The sequence below is a fragment of the Eucalyptus grandis genome, chromosome 2 (assembly GCF_016545825.1).
Source record: "Eucalyptus grandis isolate ANBG69807.140 chromosome 2, ASM1654582v1, whole genome shotgun sequence".
Taxonomy (NCBI): Eukaryota; Viridiplantae; Streptophyta; class Magnoliopsida; order Myrtales; family Myrtaceae; genus Eucalyptus; species Eucalyptus grandis.
In genome coordinates, this window is record NC_052613.1 from 28,654,464 (window position 1) to 28,671,390 (window position 16,927).

General features: G+C 41.2%; 2 protein-coding genes, 1 non-coding gene and 1 pseudogene across 3 annotated transcripts; all 4 read right to left on the reverse strand.

Moving 5' to 3' along the window:
* Positions 1-262: 262 nt before the first annotated feature.
* TRNAI-AAU lies at positions 263-336 on the reverse strand. The gene has a single exon. It is a non-coding gene; the product is annotated as a tRNA-Ile (tRNA).
* An 829-nt stretch (positions 337-1,165) lies between these two features.
* LOC104431179 (galactinol synthase 2) lies at positions 1,166-2,645 on the reverse strand. The gene is made up of 2 exons (XM_010043859.3): positions 2,206-2,645; positions 1,166-2,104 (listed from the first exon to the last, which is right to left on the reverse strand). The coding sequence occupies exons 1-2, from the start codon at positions 2,521-2,523 to the stop codon at positions 1,424-1,426; spliced, it is 999 nt and encodes a 332-aa protein (XP_010042161.2). The 5' UTR covers positions 2,524-2,645; the 3' UTR covers positions 1,166-1,423.
* Positions 2,646-7,994: 5,349 nt separating this feature from the next.
* LOC104435022 lies at positions 7,995-8,658 on the reverse strand (annotated as a pseudogene).
* Positions 8,659-11,762: 3,104 nt separating this feature from the next.
* LOC104431168 (galactinol synthase 2) lies at positions 11,763-13,233 on the reverse strand. Its single transcript, XM_010043851.3, has 2 exons — positions 12,798-13,233; positions 11,763-12,696 (listed from the first exon to the last, which is right to left on the reverse strand). Exons 1-2 carry the CDS (start codon positions 13,116-13,118, stop codon positions 12,016-12,018), a joined length of 1,002 nt encoding a protein of 333 aa, XP_010042153.2. The 5' UTR covers positions 13,119-13,233; the 3' UTR covers positions 11,763-12,015.
* Between the last annotated feature and the right edge of the window lie 3,694 nt (positions 13,234-16,927).

A 16,927-nucleotide genomic window follows, 5' to 3' on the forward strand; every position in this document is an offset into this window, starting at 1 on the left:
TAAGGATACCATTGAAAAAAGAAGAAACTTGAAAAAATGTGATGGAATATTCGATTTTTAATTGGGTGAAAAAAAAGGGGGAGAAAGAAAAGATATTTTGAGTTATGAAGCCTTGACATAAAAAAGCCTGAAAGTATGCAATATATGCGTTTTTTTGGTACCTGTTGGGAGTTTTGGGGTGGAAAAAATGCAGAGAAAGAAAATAAGATACTTTTAATCTGGGAACAATAGATAAAAGAGAATAATAAAAGAAAAAGAATAGTGGCCCATGCAGGTCTCGAACCTGCGACCTTCGCGTTATTAGCACGACGCTCTAACCAACTGAGCTAATAGGCCAGTTGTTACCAAGCTTCACAAACTAATTATCTAGCAATGACTTCTTCCACTTTGAATTCACATACAGAGCCCTTTCTGCAGCAGTTCAGCACCAGCACCCGCTTCGTTCTTCTTTTGTTTTCTCCCCCAAGAATTTGAACTCGAACTGTATTCTTAATTGTATGGTCGATACTGAGCATTTACCACCTGAAGCTTAGGATCCAATTAATAGCAGTTTTCTCGGTCCGAAACCACTTAAGCTAAGCAGAAATCATGGGGTGATTAGTACATTAGTACTTGTGAGAAAGAACAGACAGTGTATGTCACGAGTGAAGTCAATCAGTCCAGCTTCCATTCCCATATTTTCCCCTTCCATGTTTTTCTTGTTTCCCAGTATACCTCCATCCATGGCTTTGGTACTGATCCGTGAGAATGGTAGAGGACAACTTTCAATCAATCGAGCTCAATTTTCTTCGGATGACGCCACAAACACGGCCTGGCCTGTACAAGGTCGTAAGCTGGAGGTTTTGGCTTGTGGATATTTCCTAGGCAGCATGTTGAAAATGTCCTTTAAAAGAGAAAAGAACTAGCAACTCTGTAGGGCATTGAGAAGATTATCAGGTGTCAAGCTAATTCTGCACTCTGCAATTAGTTATGGATTAATTAGAGAGAGTGCAATGTTGCCGCAGTTTTTTTTTTCCATGAAAAAGATACATAGCAATGAAAAACTGTAAAGCATCTAATAGATAGTCGCGAATCAGATAATTGTCATGGCCTTTGAATTCTGACTTTGGCCGCGATTTCTTAGCCGAGTTATTTGATCATGCAGGCGAAAATACAGAGACATTAATGAATAGGGTTAGTACAGAAAGATGATTTAATCATAACATAATCTACAAAGTGTTACAACCGACGATATGATTTGAGCCTACCAATGTAAACAGAAAGAGAATAGAAATTCACTTCAGACCTCTAGAGATCCAGGAAATGAAAGGCAGAAAAAAACAAGCCTTTCATCTTAAGGAATAAGAATTCCAACTTCAAACTGTACTTAAGGCACTAAAATCCCTCTACAAACTTATTGGACATCCCCTGAACTCCTTAACAGCTATGCGGCAGACGGGGCAGGCACGTAAGGCACGACTCCAGCCTCAGATAGCGCCGCGAGGAACCTCTCCAAGTTCGCCCGCTTTGCCGCTTCATCTCTGGCGACGATATTTCTGTAGTCCAAAGACTCGTCGTCATAAATGTCCCACCACTTCTTCACCAGCATCTTGATATCTTCCCTGTCCATGTTTTGCTCCTCGCCCGTGTACCGCCATGGCTTCGACCCCGCAGCACAATAATGAACAACCTTGACCTTGTCGAGCTCGACATTCTCAGGATGACGCCACAGCATCGCGAGCACAAAGTTGTAGACATTGGGAATTGGCTTGTATATGTCCTTGAAGTACTCGTTCAAGAAGTCTTGCTCGGCAAATGAAGTTGGAGGTGTGATCTTGAGCTTCTCGAGCAAATCACGGTACGTCTTGAGGTTCGGCTCATACACGAACATCCCGGCGTTGAAGTAAAGCGACGGCTTTGGACCGGCGTGGTCAGGCCATTGGATCCTGTCGGGGCACTGTTGGCAATACCCAATTTGGTACTGTGGGGTGTGACTCCACGTCTTTTCACAGAAACAATCCATGACCGCGTAGAAGAAGCCGTTGGGGAGGTCAAAGAGGTGGTCGATGTTGTCGAAGACTTGGATGTCTCCGTCCAAATAGATCAACTTGCTGTACTCCAAGAACTGCAATTGAACAAACCAGATCAGTAAATGTTGGCGAATTGATAAAAACTACAGAGCATATGCATTGAACCGATTAACAACGAATAGCAAACTGCGCATACCTCCCAAATCCTGAGCTTGGAGTAGTTGATCACATAGTACGCCATGGCGAACTGAGTCTGGTTCTCCGGCGGATAAACCGGCTCGATCTCCCTCACGACACAGCCTTGATCCACCAGTATCTTCCGATGCTCCTCCGGCACGTCCGGCAAGACTGCCACCACGAGCGGGTACTTGCTCTTTGCCTTCCTCAGCCCTTTGGCCAGCCCGACCACGCCCTTCACGTAATCGCCGTTCCCGGCCAAGAACGTGACGTAGGCACGGCTGGGCTGGTTCTCGGGTTTCACCAGCTTGGTGGCGGCGGCGACGTTAAGAGCCATTTCTTGGGTCGGTTCTTAAACTAGGAAGGAAGGAAGGAAAAGGTATCTGAGTATTGACAGGAAGTGAGATGGTTTTAGAGAATGTGAAGAGGTTTGCAGTAAAGAGCGAGTGAAAGATTGCTTGGTGGATTTGGAAGGGAGGTGTTGCAGGGTTTTTATAGAATTTGGGAAATTATTCTTAATTAGAGAAAAATGAAAATGATTATTCAAAATTAAATTGTGGATTTGATTGTGACAGGGGAAGGAGCTGCAGGTGTCTGAGGACGTTCATGCCGACATTGACCAAATTGGTGTCTGTCCAATGAGTGATCAACGCATTCTGCTTTTTTGGAGGAAAGAGAGGAGCCCACTTTTGCTAAGAAACGGCGTCGTTTCGGGGAGGGAGACCGTCAACGGTTGGGAAGAAAATTGTGGATTTGGGCGGTGCACGAAACTTCGGTGTCATTGCACATCTATTAATTAATTAATTAATTAATTATTTATTTATTGGGATTTTGGCCAAAGATAAGAGAAAAATATTGATGTATTGGAAGAGTAAATCTTTGTCATAATTACATGAACATGGGTGTGGGGTCATCCTAAAATTAGTTGAGCACGATCACCTTCATTCTTCTACTGATACTTGCTTCCAATTACAGGGCAGGTGGCGAAAAATCCAATTGTTAAATCATGAATTAAAAATAGCTTTCGTCTCAGTTAGGTGTATTTGTCTGTTGTAATTCTATGCCCTGAATTGAAAGATGGATTTTACAATTTATACAAGGATATATAAGTACTCAAAATCTCATTAAAATCAAGTGCCACAATCTTTGCGAGGATGAATTATGTTACATGTAAGAATGGTTTGCATACCATGTATAATTACACCAAAAAGGGATTTTATTATTGAAAGTAATTAATTTTGAATTTTTTGTTGAAGCATCCTAAAAGCTAAGTGGGCTGTAATTTGAACTTGTTAAGATCGAATTTCTTACTTCAAAAATTTTAGTGGATCTCAAAACTCAAAAGTCTCTACAAGTCAATGGATAAATAAATAATTACAGACTAAAAAAAATGGATAAATAATTTTAAAAAGGGATATGTGCAACACAAGTTCTAAAACTTACAAGAAAAGTGCAATTGAGTCCTAAAACTTATAAAAAGTGCAAGCGAATCCTAAAACTTGTCAAATTGGTTCAATTGAGTCCTAAAGTTAACACCGTCAAACTAAGTAATGGAAAATGCTGATGTGGCTCGACATGGCATTTTAAATAATTTTTTTATTATACACGTGGCTTTTAACATTATTTTTATTCTTGTTTAAATTAGATTTAAAAACAAAAAACATAAAGATAAATTTATTTCAAAAAACAAAACTATGCAAAAATAAAAAGGCACTGGTGGTGCTTCCGTCCGCCCATCGCCGGAGTGGCCGGCGACCGTGGCCGGGTGGCTTGCCCTCGCTCGGGCGAGGCCTCGCCGGCCCCAGGCGAGAGCCGGCCACCCTCGCCAGGTCGGGCGGGGACGCCCAGATCTGGGCACGCCGCCCGGATCCAGGCGTCCCCGACGCCGAATCGAGGTGGAGTTGTCGGTGGCGGGCGGGCGACGATGGTAGTCCGGTGCAACGATGGCGTCGGGGGGTCGGCGGTAGGACGTCGGGGAACGGTAGCAGCCCAGCACTGCAAAGGGTCATGGCTAGTTTGCTAGGGACGGTGTCGGGGCTACTGCGGCACGGCTCGGCACAAGTCCGGTGCAGCGACGGCGACGGAACCCCTGCCCTCCGGAACCCACTCACTCAGATCTGGACAGCGTCGAGGCACGGCGTCAGGAGTGTGACGGAGCTGAATCGGCGTGCCCAGATCTGGGCGACCATCGCGGACCCCAGGCGAGGGCCGGTGAGGGTCGCCGACCCCCTGTGAGGGCCGGCATACCCAGATCTGGGCGTCCTCGCCTGACCTAGCAGAGGTGGTCGAGCCTCGCCGGGGCCGGTGACCGTCGCGCCCCTCGACGATGGGTGGCGGCTGCGGTGGAAATGTCCGAGATGCCATTTTCTTTATTTTTTTAACAGTTTTTTTTTTAAATAACTTTTAGTTTTTCATTTTTAGTTTTTAAATCTAATTTTTAAAATTTTTGAATAAAAAATAATTTAAAAAAGCCACGTGGAAAATAGAAATATTTTAAAATATGACATCGGCGCCATGTCGGCATTTTCCGTTAGTAAATACGACGGTGTTAATTTTAGGACTCAATTAAGCTAATTTGACAAGTTTTAGGACTCGATTGCACTTTTTGTAAGTTTTAAGACTCAATTATACTTTCCTTGTAAGTTTTAGGACTTGTGTTGCATATATTTCTTTAAAAAAAAAAAAAAACATGTCTATATTTATGGAAAATTTACTCGGTATGGCATAATTATTAACTGCACGCGGTCCGTGTAGGCCCAGTGCATCTGATCCCTTGGATCTCATGGACCCCACGTCGGACCTAGACAATCCGACGATCACTATTCCCTGACCCAACTGTACTGTATTTGTTTCTTGTCGACAGGTAGGGCCGCCACCGGGTCCCACAGTTTCTTTTTTCTTATTTTTTTGGGTAGGACCCATCAATATCTATTACGCGTCTTGGTAAAAGTCATCAGGGGAGTCCACGTGTCGACGCGCGGTTCAAAGGACGGTGCAAGGACACGTGGCAACGAAGAGCGCCTCGGAGGTCGCTTTATCCGGTTTTCCGGTTAAATTAGTTGATCCGAGGGAGGCGTCCATCTCGACTTATTCCGGACGTTATGCAGTAATTGCAGCTTGAACCCGTAGATTACATCGCCCCTTCGAAAACTTGTTCACACAAGAGACGAAATGGAATTTTTTTTTAAGGTTAGTAACCGATGAGCATTGGAAAAGGAGATGACTGCCTTCAAAATAGATATTTTGGACAACACATGAATGATAAATAATAACATCTCATTCAAAATGCAGGAAATACAATCATATACTCTATTTTATAACACTTCATAGGAAACCCATTACATATTAAAGATAGGAACTAAGACTTCATCTCATATCTTTAAGAAAATTTAAAGAATGTAAAAAACTTTTCCGGTTCATTAGATCAGACTACAATTAACCATTTTGGGACTTACGGCTTCGACCACTTTATAGATACAAGAAGGGTGCCAACTAATGGTTCTTGATCTATGAGAATGAAGACTTAAGCAGACTATTTATACCTTCCTGATGACTTTGATGCCATAAAAGGGTTAGGCTGGGAGAACCATATAAAAAAAATAAAATAAGGAAATATGAAAGATTGTCAAATCTATGAGTGAGAGAGAAACTAAAGGTTAAACTTAATATATATATACACATACAAATACATACATATATACATAGGGAAAGTTGGCCATAAATTTATAAACCAATTATATAATGGCCAATTTAGTTTATAAATATTTCCATTGTGCTAATTTGGTTGATGATTTGCTAATTTAGATTTCAAATTTTCAATTTTATCAATTTAGTCATAAATATTTAATGATTTGCCAATTTAATTATAAATTTTTTGATATTTTACTAATTTAGTCTTTTTGATTAATTTTGACCAACAACCGACCATAGGCGTGGCTCTTGCTAGCGTCGGGTGAGGATTGCCCACATTGTCCTCACTAGCCTCAAACAAGGCTCAAACTCGCTTGAGGCTAGTGAGGGCTGCCCTCATCTAAGGCAAGCAACGCCCTCCTCAGTGGGCACTAGAGGGAAAAATGAAAAAAAGACAAAAAGAAGAAAAAAAAAAAAAGGAAAAAAATCTAGAATACTAAAAAAAAATGCAAAAATTGTCCACGTCGGAACTGTTGTACCATGTTGGCAAATCCTAAACCAAAATTGGATAAAATGACTAAATTGATGATTTTAAAAGTAAATTAGCAAATTGTTAGTAGGTTTAAGATTAAATTTGTACAATTTAAAGGTTTATGACTAATTTGGCGAATCGTCAAAATGTTTATGATTAAATTGACATAATTGAAAGGTCTTTAATTGAATGGGCCACCTCACAATAGATTTATGACTTTTTCAATAATTTTCAGCAAATTATATACATGCATGTTTCAAACCAAGATCTAAGATTAATTCATTGTGTAAGAAGCGAACGATAAGTTTTCACATTCTAAGAGTAATGTTAGACTTATTAATGGTTTACTAGTTTTGGTTTACTAAGTGATGATGTGGCTATTAACGGATATTGAATGAGCGAGATAAATGAAGAATTTGAAAGTCTCCGGCCGTGCCCTTGGCCGCCTTCCGCCGCTTGCCACCAACCCACCCGGCGCTGCCTCCCGACCGCAACCTCACAGTCGAATTCCTCCGCCCGTTTGGTGTCCGATCACACTTGGGTCCTTAACATCTTTGCGGACAGGCTGAGGTTACAGCCTGAGTTTGCTTAGCGTGCGCCGTGAGTTTGCTTTATGTTTTGGAAATAAGTGTGACGGCAAGCAAATCGAGCAGATTGAAGATGGTTGAGTCTTTTCATCTTTTCAAAGAGGGAATCTCTTGTATTCTCCCTCGAATCTTCATCTCTTTAGAGAATATTAAACTGCATTTGTTCCACAAAAAATAAAAAAACGATTTTATGAACATTTTTCTTATAAATAATCGTTTAATTACTTGAAATAATTAATTAATGAAAACTGTTTCATTATTAGGAACCATTTATGTTTAAATTCTGTCCTCACTATGAAAGTTTTTTCTTTTTGTTTGCTCATTTTTATAATCGATATAAGTGATTATTTTTAACAAAGTGTTCTTCAAATCATTCATTTTTTGCAAAACAAACACACCTTTATTATGGTACATAATATTTTGGTTGGAAGAAGATAAGATTGGAGAATTTGGTCTATTGTACTTGAGTAAAATGAACATTTGAATAGGATTTTGGACAAGCACGGAACGAAGACACCAATTCTTGTTTTTATATTTTCATTCACTGACTAGTATTTTCTAGTTGACATGACAATAATCACATAAGCTTTTGCACCAGTCTTACTGTACCTTGAGTGAATCTTGTTTTACTCCATATCTAATTATCGACATAAAAAATAATTGTCCATGTCGCTTTATTTGTCAAGTTGTAAACGAGTCATTATATATCTAGTAGCATTATGTTAAAAGATTTTGTTAGTGAAACCATCATATCTTTTCAGTGAAATGCATCAGGAATCGCTAGATCGCATATCACACTTGATCTTGTACATGGGAGATGGTGTGTTCTATATAAATTAGATGAAGACTGAATTTTGCTAAAATTATATAACAACAAGAAAGGATACTTAGTATTTCATTTAATGTATACCCACCAAAAAATAAATAAATTATTTTCTCCCTACAAAATAAGGAAATTGAAACCTTACCTTACGACTGTGCTTAAAAACTCACTTATGACTAATACAAGAGCATATAAATATCGCCTAACTCTTTACATTTAGGCCGTGGTTGGGCGGGTCATAAGCGCCCTCTGGCCTCCGATAGCGCTGCCAGGAACCGCTCCAATTTCTCTTGCTTCGCCGCTTCCTCCGCGCCTACCATGTTTTATAGTCCAAATACTCATCGTCGTAGATACCTCACCACCTCTTCACCAACGTCTGGATGTCGTCCCTCTCCATGTTCTGTTCCTTGCCCGTGTATCGCCATGGCTTTGACCCCGCGGCGCGATAGTGAACGATCTTGATTGTATCGAGCTCGATGTTCTTGGGGTGACGCCACAGCATCACGAGCACGAGGTTGTACATGTTGGGAATCGGCTTGTAAACGTCCTTGAAGTACATGTTCAAGAAGTCCTGCTCAGCAAATGGAGTCGGAGGTGTGATCTCGAGGGTTTCAAGCAAATCCTGGCAGGTCTCGAGGCTCAGCTCATACATGAACATGCCTACATTGAAGTAGAGAGGCGGCTTCGGACCGGCGTGATCGGGCCATTGGACCTTGTCGGGGCACCATTGGCGGTACCCAATTTTATACTAAGGGTAGGACTCCATGTCTTAAATCAGAAGCAGTCCATGAAGGCATGGAAGAAGCTATTCGAGAGGTCGAAGAGGTGGTCGATGTTGTCGAAGACTTGGATGTTGCCATCCAAGTAGATCATCTTGTTGTACTCTACAAACGGCGCAATCAACCGAAAATGCGATCAACGATGCAATATACATTAATCCTCGTTCAAAACATTACCAATGGAGAAAACTCTCAACATACTGAAGAAGTGATTTAACACCAAGTGAAAAAAAAAAATTAGAAAGATGGACCATGCAAGTTTCGAACCTGCGACCTTTGCGTTTTTAGCACGACGCTGTATGAGCTAATAGGCCCTTTGCGATGTTGTTTCACCAAACTAATATATAATAGAGTTAATACCTTGAAAATCCCTAAACTGGTACATTTGTGATAAATTTACCCCAAATTATTTTTTTTGAACATCAAAAACTCAAAACTAGTATGTTTTTGACAAATTTCTCCAAACCGGTATACTTGTGACAAATTTACCCTATCTTAGTTTAAGTTAAATTTTACCGTCAAATTATTAAGTTAAATGACACGTGATAGTTGACTAGTATACCAATTTGGGACTTTACGCTCTGTTTGTCATAATTTATAGTTTTTGTGATTTTTTGGTGGTATTAATTCAATTAAGCAAAAGGTATATTTGTCACAAATTTACCGGTTTTGGATTTTTTGTGGTTGAATAAATTAGTTTAGGATAACCACCCGCTATGGTGGCTCTGCTGGATAAGGCCCCGTTGATTCTTGCCCTCATGGCGAGAGGTTTGAAACCCAGAGAAGGCACTTGGTGCCTTACCCGCTCACATGGGGTGGTGGTTCCCTCGTGCGGCCCCAGGGTTTACCTGCCGGCTGCTGACTGTACAGGGTTCCCTGGGTCATAAAAAAAAATAGTTTTGGGTAAATTTATCATAAATGTATCAGTTTATGGTTTTTTTATTTTATTTTTATTTTATGATCAGTTGGAGTAAATTTGTTACATGTGTACCGATTTGGAGTTTTTTTTCATGATAAAAAATGTACCAATTTGGAGTTTTTCATGATCAAAAGAATAGTTTGGAGTAAATTTGTCACATATGTACCAATTTGGGTTTTTTCAGGATATAAACCAATAACTTCTTCTGAGTTGAATTCCCACATAGAGCCCTTTCAGCGGTTCAGCATTGGCACCCGCTTTGTTCTTCTTAGGGGTGTGCAAAATACTTGGGAATCACGTGGACTGCCCGGAACTGGACTGGAATCGCCTGGAACCGGCGGTTCTTGAGGGAATTGGTCCGGTCCCGATTCCAATTTATGGGAACCGGTGGGTACCGGTTTGGTTCCTGGTTCCATGGGCAGCTCCACCCGCTCGCCCACCCGGACCGAACCGATTAATATTTAATATTAAAAAATACTAAAACAAACCTAGCGAAATCAGACCATTTTCCCTCTTTTTCCCTCTTTTCTTCTTTTCCCTTACGGGGCTGGGCCCAATCCATTTTCATCTTTTCCGCGGTCCAACCCTCTCCTCTTCTTCCTCCTTCCTTCCTCATGTTGGATAGTGGACACGACACTCGGTGAAGACTAAAGGCATGCAAGACAACCTAGGGCAGAGAGAGAGGAGGGTAGACCGGCGATGGAGGGGACGCCTTGCAGGAGCCATCAAATCCGCCGAAAGGAGCAGCGCGAAATCCGGCAAGAAACTCGGACGGAGGGGACGTCTTGGCGAACACCTTCGATGACGAGCAGGCCTACGTGGAGAAGACGGGCTGAGATGCCGGTTCGGCCAAGAGGGAGGCCGATCGGCGTGCCCAAGATCGGCAGTGGAAATGCCCCTGTCAATTGGACCCTCCAGCCTATAAATAGGGGCTCTTGGAGCTCGATGAAGGGGGGTCGAGTAGAGAGAGAGAGAGATCTATGAGACGTTGAAAAGAGAGGGGGAGATCGAGTGAGATCTGAAGCTGCGAGTAAGGGTAGAGTGTGAGGGAGAGAGCCGTCGTCGACCACCACGCTTGAACCATAGCCGACGACCCACCCTAACTTCTCTTTTGCATCAAAATCACAGTAGATTTCGTCCCCCTTTGTTCTTGACTTTTCCGATATGGGGTCAGTTTCTCAAGGATCTCGGCTCGGAGTTGCGCGAGGTGGACAGACGTAACCCGATCTATTGAACTCGTCCGTCGCCCGATGTCAAAACCCTAGTGACCCGCAACGCCACAGCTCGCCTTAGCGTCGACCACTGCGCTAGCAGGCACGAGCGCCCTTTGCCCGCTCGCCTGTCACCGTGACGACACAGCTCGCCTTCGCGTCAAGATTGGTTCCATGGATCCACCCGGGAACCGGTTCCATGGATCCACCCGGGAACCGGACTGGACCAGCGGTCCACTTTCTGGGTGGATCCGTGCAACAAACGGGTGGATCCCGGTTTCAATTTTTCGGAACTAGTCCTTAGCGAGCTGTTCCCGGTTCTAGGTCGGGAACCGCCCGCTCGGACCATGCACACCCCTACCTAGTTATTCTTTCATTTTCTTCCCCCCAAGAATTTGAACTTGAGCTGTATCCATAAGTCTATAGTCGATGCTGATCATTTCAGACCCAAAGCATATGATCCAATTAGTAGCAGTTTTCTCGATCCTAAACATGTAAGCTGAGCGGAAATCATGGGGTGATTAGCACAATAGTACTCGTGAGGAAGAACAGATGGTGTACGGCACAAGTGAAGTTAATCAGTCCAGCTTCTATTCCCATATCTCCCCCTTCCATGTTTTCCTTTTTTCCCGGTATACCTCCATTCATGGCTTTGATATTGATCCACGAGAGCGGTAGAGGACAACTTTCAATCGATCGAGCTCGATTTTCTTCAGAAGACACCACAAACATGGCCTGGCCTATACAAGGTCGTAAGTTGGAGGTTTTGGCTTGTGGATATTTCCTAGGCATCACGTTGAAAAAGTCAATTAAAAGAGAAAAGAACTAGCAACTCTGTAGGGCATTGAGAAGATTATCAGGTGTCAAGCTAATTCTGCACTCTGCAATTTGTTATGGATAAATTAGAGAGAAAGTGCAATGTCGCCGCTGTTTTATTTTTCCATGAAAAAGATGCATAGTAATGCAAAACACTAAAGCATCTAACAGATAGTCGCGAATCAGATCATCATTATGGCCTTTGAATTCTGACTTTGGCCGCGATTTATTGGCTGAGTTATTTGATCATGCAGGCGGAAATACAGAGGCATTAATGAATAGGGTGAGTACAGAAAGATGATTTGATCATAACATAATCTACACAATGTTACAAGTGAAGATATGATTTGAGCCTACCAATGTAAACAGAAAAAGAATAGAAATTCACTTCAGACCTCTAGAGATCCGGGAAATGAAAGGCAGAAAAAACAAGCCTTTCATCTCAAGGAATAAGAATTCCAACTTCAAACTGTACTTAAGACACTAAAATCCCTTTACAAACTTATTCGACATCCCCTCAACTCCTTAACAGCTACGCCGCGGATGGGGCAGGCACGTAAGGCACGACTCCAGCCTCAGATAGCGCCGCGAGGAACCTCTCCAAGTTCGCCCGCTTTGCCGCTTCATCTCTGGCGACGATATTTCTGTAGTCCAAGGACTCGTCGTCATAAATGTCCCACCACTTCTTCACCAGCATCTTGATATCTTCCCTGTCCATGTTTTGCTCCTCGCCCGTGTACCGCCATGGCTTCGACCCCGCGGCACAATAATGAACAACCTTGACCTTGTTGAGCTCGACATTCTCAGGATGACGCCACAGCATCGCGAGCACAAAGTTGTACACATTGGGAATTGGCTTGTATATGTCCTTGAAGTACTCGTTCAAGAAGTCTTGCTCGGCAAATGAAGTTGGAGGTGTGATCTTGAGCTTCTCGAGCAAATCGCGGTACGTCTTGAGGTTCGGCTCATACACGAACATCCCGGCGTTGAAGTAAAGCGACGGCTTTGGACCGGCGTGGTCAGGCCATTGGATCCTGTCGGGGCACTGTTGGCAATACCCAATTTGGTACTGTGGGGTGTGACTCCACGTCTTTTCACAGAAACAATCCATGACCGCGTAGAAGAAGCCGTTGGGGAGGTCAAAGAGGTGGTCGATGTTGTCGAAAACTTGGATGTCTCCGTCCAAATAGATCAACTTGCTGTACTCCAAGAACTGCAATTGAAAAAACCAGATCAGCAAATGTTGATGAATTGACAAAAACTACAGAGCATATGCATTGAACCAATTAATAACAAATAGCAAACTGCGCATACCTCCCAAATCCTGAGCTTGGAGTAGTTGATCACATAGTACGCCATGGCGAACTGAGTCTGGTTCTCCGGCGGATAAACCGGCTCGATCTCCCTCACGACACAGCCTTGATCCACCAGTATCTTCCGATGCTCCTCCGGCACGTCCGGCAAGACCGCCACCACGAGCGGGTACTTGCTCTTCGCCTTCCTCAGCCCCTTGGCCAGCCCGACCACGCCCTTCACGTAATCGCCGTTCCCGGCCAAGAACGTGACGTAGGCACGGCTGGGCTGGTTCTCGGGTTTCACCAGCTTCGTGGCGGCGGCGACGACGTTAAGAGCCATTTCTTGGGTCGGTTCTTAAACTTGGAAGGAAGGAAGGAAGGAAAATTTATCTGAGTATTGACAGGAAGTGAGATGGGTTTTAGAGAATGTGAAGAGGTTTTCAGTAAAGACCGAGTGAAAGATTGCTTGGTGGATTTGGAAGGGAGGTGTTGCAGGGTTTTTATAGAGTATGGATGCCGACATTGACCAAATTGGTGTCTGTCCAATGAGAGATCAGCGCATTCTGCTTTTTTGGAGGAAAGAGAGGAGCCAACTTTTGCTAAGAAACGGCGTCGTTTCGGGGAGGGAGACCGTCAACGGTTGGGAAGAAAATTGTGGATTTGGGCGGTGCACGAAACTTCGGTGTCATTTCACATCTATTATTTATTTATTGGGATTTTGGCCAAAGATAAGAGAAAAATATTAATGTATTGGAAGAGTAAATCTTTGTCATAATTACGTGAACATGGGTTTGGGGTCATCCTAAAATTAGTTGAGCACAATCACTTTTGTTCTTCTACTGATACTTGCTTTCAATTAAAGGGCAGGTGGCGAAAAATCCAATTGTTAAATCATGAATTAAAAATAGCTTTCGTTTGAGTTAGGTGTATTTGTCTGTCGTAATTCTATGCCATGAATTGAAAGATGGATTTTACAATTTATACAAGGATATATAGTACTCGAAATCTCATTAAAATCAGGTGCCACAATCTTTGTGAGGATGAATTATATTACATATAAAAATGGTTTGTGGAACATGTATAATTACACCAAAAAGGGACTTTATTATTGAAAGTAATTAATTTTGAATTTTTTGTTGAAGCATCTTAAAAGCTAAGTGGGCTGTAATTTGAACTTGTTAAGATCAATTTCTTACTTCAAAATTTTTAGTGGATCTCAAAACTCAAAAGTCTCTACAAGTCAATGGATAAATAAATAATTACAGACTAGAAAAAATGGAGAAATAATTTTTTTAAAAAAAAACATGTCTATATTTATGGAAAATTTGCTCGGTACGGCATAATTATTAACTGCACGCGGTCCGTGTAGGCCCAGTGCATCTGATCCCTTGGATGCCATGGACCCACGTCGGACCTAGACAATCCGACGATCAATATTCCCTGACCCAACTGTACTGCACGTATTGTTTCTTGTCGACAGGTAGGGCCGCCACTGGGTCCCACAGTTTCTTTTTTCTCTTATTTTTTTGGGTAGGACCCATCAATATCTATTACGCGCCTTCTGGTAAAAGTCATCAGGGGAGTCCACGTGTCGACGCACGGTTCAAAGGACGGTGCAAGGACACGTGGCAATGAAGAGCGCCTCGGAGGTCGCTTTATCCGGTTTTCCGGTTAAATTAGTTGATCCGAGGGAGGCGTCCATCTCTTGACTTATTCCGGACGTTATGCAGTAATTGCAGCTTGAACCCATAGATTTTTTTATTTTTATTTTTTTGAGCAAAGCTTGAACCATAGATTACATCGTCCCTTCCAAAACTTGTTCACTCAAGGGAGGAAATGGATTTTTTTTTTAAGGATAGTAACCGATGAGCATTGGGAAATGAGATGATTCCCTTCAACATAGATATATTAGACAATACATGAATGATAAGCAAAGACATCTCATTTGAAATATAGGGAATACACTCATATATTCTATTTCATAACACTTCATAGGAAACCCATTACATATTAAAGATAGGAACTAAGACTTCATCTCATATCTTTAGGAAAATTTAAAGAATATAAATTTTTTTTCCTTCAAATGGTTCATTAGACTAGACTACAATTAATCCTTTTGGGACTTACGGCTTTGACTACTCTATAGATATAAGAAGGGTGCCAACTAATAGTTCTTGATCTATGAGTATGAAAACTTAAGCATACTATTTATACCTTCCTGTTGACTTTGATGCCATCGGAGAACCATATAAAAAAATAAGGAAGTATAAAAGATTGTCAAATCTATGAGTGTGAGAGAAACTAAAGGTTAAACTTAATTACTATATATATTATATATATACATACATACACATACATACATATATACATAGGGAAAGTTGGCTATAAATTTCTAAACCAATTATATAATGGCCAATTCAGTTTATAGTCTTTCCATTGTGCTAATTTGGTTGATGATTTGCCAATTTAGATTTAAACTTTTCAATTTTGTCAATTTAGTCAAAAATATTTAATGATTTGCCAATTTAATTATAAACTTTTTGATAATTTACTAATTTAGTCTTTTAAGTTAATTTTGACCAACAACCGACTATAGGCGAGGGTCTTGCTGGCATCTGGTGAGGATTGCCCACATCGTCCTCACTAGCCTCGAACAAGGCTCAAACTCGCTTGAGGCTAGTGAGCCCTCATCTAAGGCAAGCAATGCCCTCCTCAGTGGCCACCGGAGGGAAAAATGAAAAAAAAAGGAAAAAAAAAAAAAAAAAAAGAAAAGAAGACAAAATGAAAAGAAAAAGGAAAAAAAATTTAGAATACTGAAAATAAAAATTGCAAAAATTGTCCATACTAGCACCTATTGTACCATGTTGGCTAATCCTAAACCAAAATTGGATAAAATGACTAAATTGATGATTTTAAAAGTAAATTAGCAAATTGTTAATGGGTTTAAGATTAAATTTGTACAATTTAAAGGTTTATGACTAATTTGGTGAATTATCCAAAGGTTTATGACTAAATTGACATAATTGAAAGGTCTAGAATTGAATGGGCCACCTCACAATAGATTTATGACTTTTTCAATAATTTTCAGCAAATTATATACATGCATGTTTCAAACAAAGATCTAAGTTTAATTCATTGTGTAAGAAGCGAACGATAAGTTTTCACATTCTAAGAGTAATGTTAGACTTATTAATGGTTTACTAGTTTTGGTTTACTAAGTGATGATGTGGCTATTAACAGATATTGAATGAGCGAGATAAATGAAGAATTTGAAAGTCTCCGGCCGTGCCCTCGCCTATGTTCATCAGCCGCCTTCTGCCGCTTGCCACCAACCCACCCAGCGCTGCCTCCCGACCGCAACCTCACAGTCGAATTCCTCCCCTCGTCTGGTGTCCGATCACACTTGGGTCCTTAACATCTTTGCGGACAGGCTGAGGTCACAGCTTGAGTTTGCTTAGCGTGCGCCGTGAGTTTGCTTTATGTTTTGGAATAAGTGTGATGGCAAGCAAATCGAGCAGATTGAAGATGGTTGAGTCTTTTCATCTTTTCAAAGAGGGAATCTCTTGAATTCTCCCTCAAATCTTCATCCCTTTAGAGAATATTAAACTGCATTTGTTCCTCAAAAAAAAAAAAAAAAAAATTATGAACATTTTTCTTATAAATAATCATTTAATTACATGAAATAATTAATCAATGAAAATGTTTCATTATTAGGAACCATTTATGTTTAAATGTTTTCCTCGCTATGGAAGTTTTTTCTTTTTGTTTGCTCATTTTTATAAGCAATGCAAGTAATTATTTTTAAGAAATTGTTATTCAAATCATTCATTTTTTGCGAAAAAAACACATCTTTATTATAGTACATAATATTTTGGTTGGAAGAAGATAAGATTGGAGAATTTGGTGTATCGCACTTGAGTAAAATGAACATTTGAATAGGATTTTGGACAAGCACGGAATGAAGACTCCAGTTCTTGTTTTTATATTTTCATTCACTAACTAGTATTTTCTAGTTGACATGACAATAATCACATAAGCTTGTGCACCAGTCTTACTGTACCTAGAGTGAATCTTGTTTTACTCCATATCTAATTATCGACATAAAAAATAAGGGCGCGTTTGGTAACGATTCTGTTCTCGGGAGTAGAT

Excerpts from the sequence above, each read along its gene's own strand:
- LOC104431168 (XM_010043851.3), bottom strand. The coding sequence starts at position 13,118 with ATGGCTCTTAACGTCGTCGCCGCCGCCACGAAGCTGGTGAAACCCGAG. Across the intron at positions 12,697-12,797 it reads CCAAGCTCAGGATTTGGGAG|TTCTTGGAGTACAGCAAGTT; the intron begins GTATGCGCAGTT and ends TTTCAATTGCAG.
- LOC104431179 (XM_010043859.3), bottom strand. The coding sequence starts at position 2,523 with ATGGCTCTTAACGTCGCCGCCGCCACCAAGCTGGTGAAACCCGAGAAC. Across the intron at positions 2,105-2,205 it reads CCAAGCTCAGGATTTGGGAG|TTCTTGGAGTACAGCAAGTT; the intron begins GTATGCGCAGTT and ends GTTCAATTGCAG.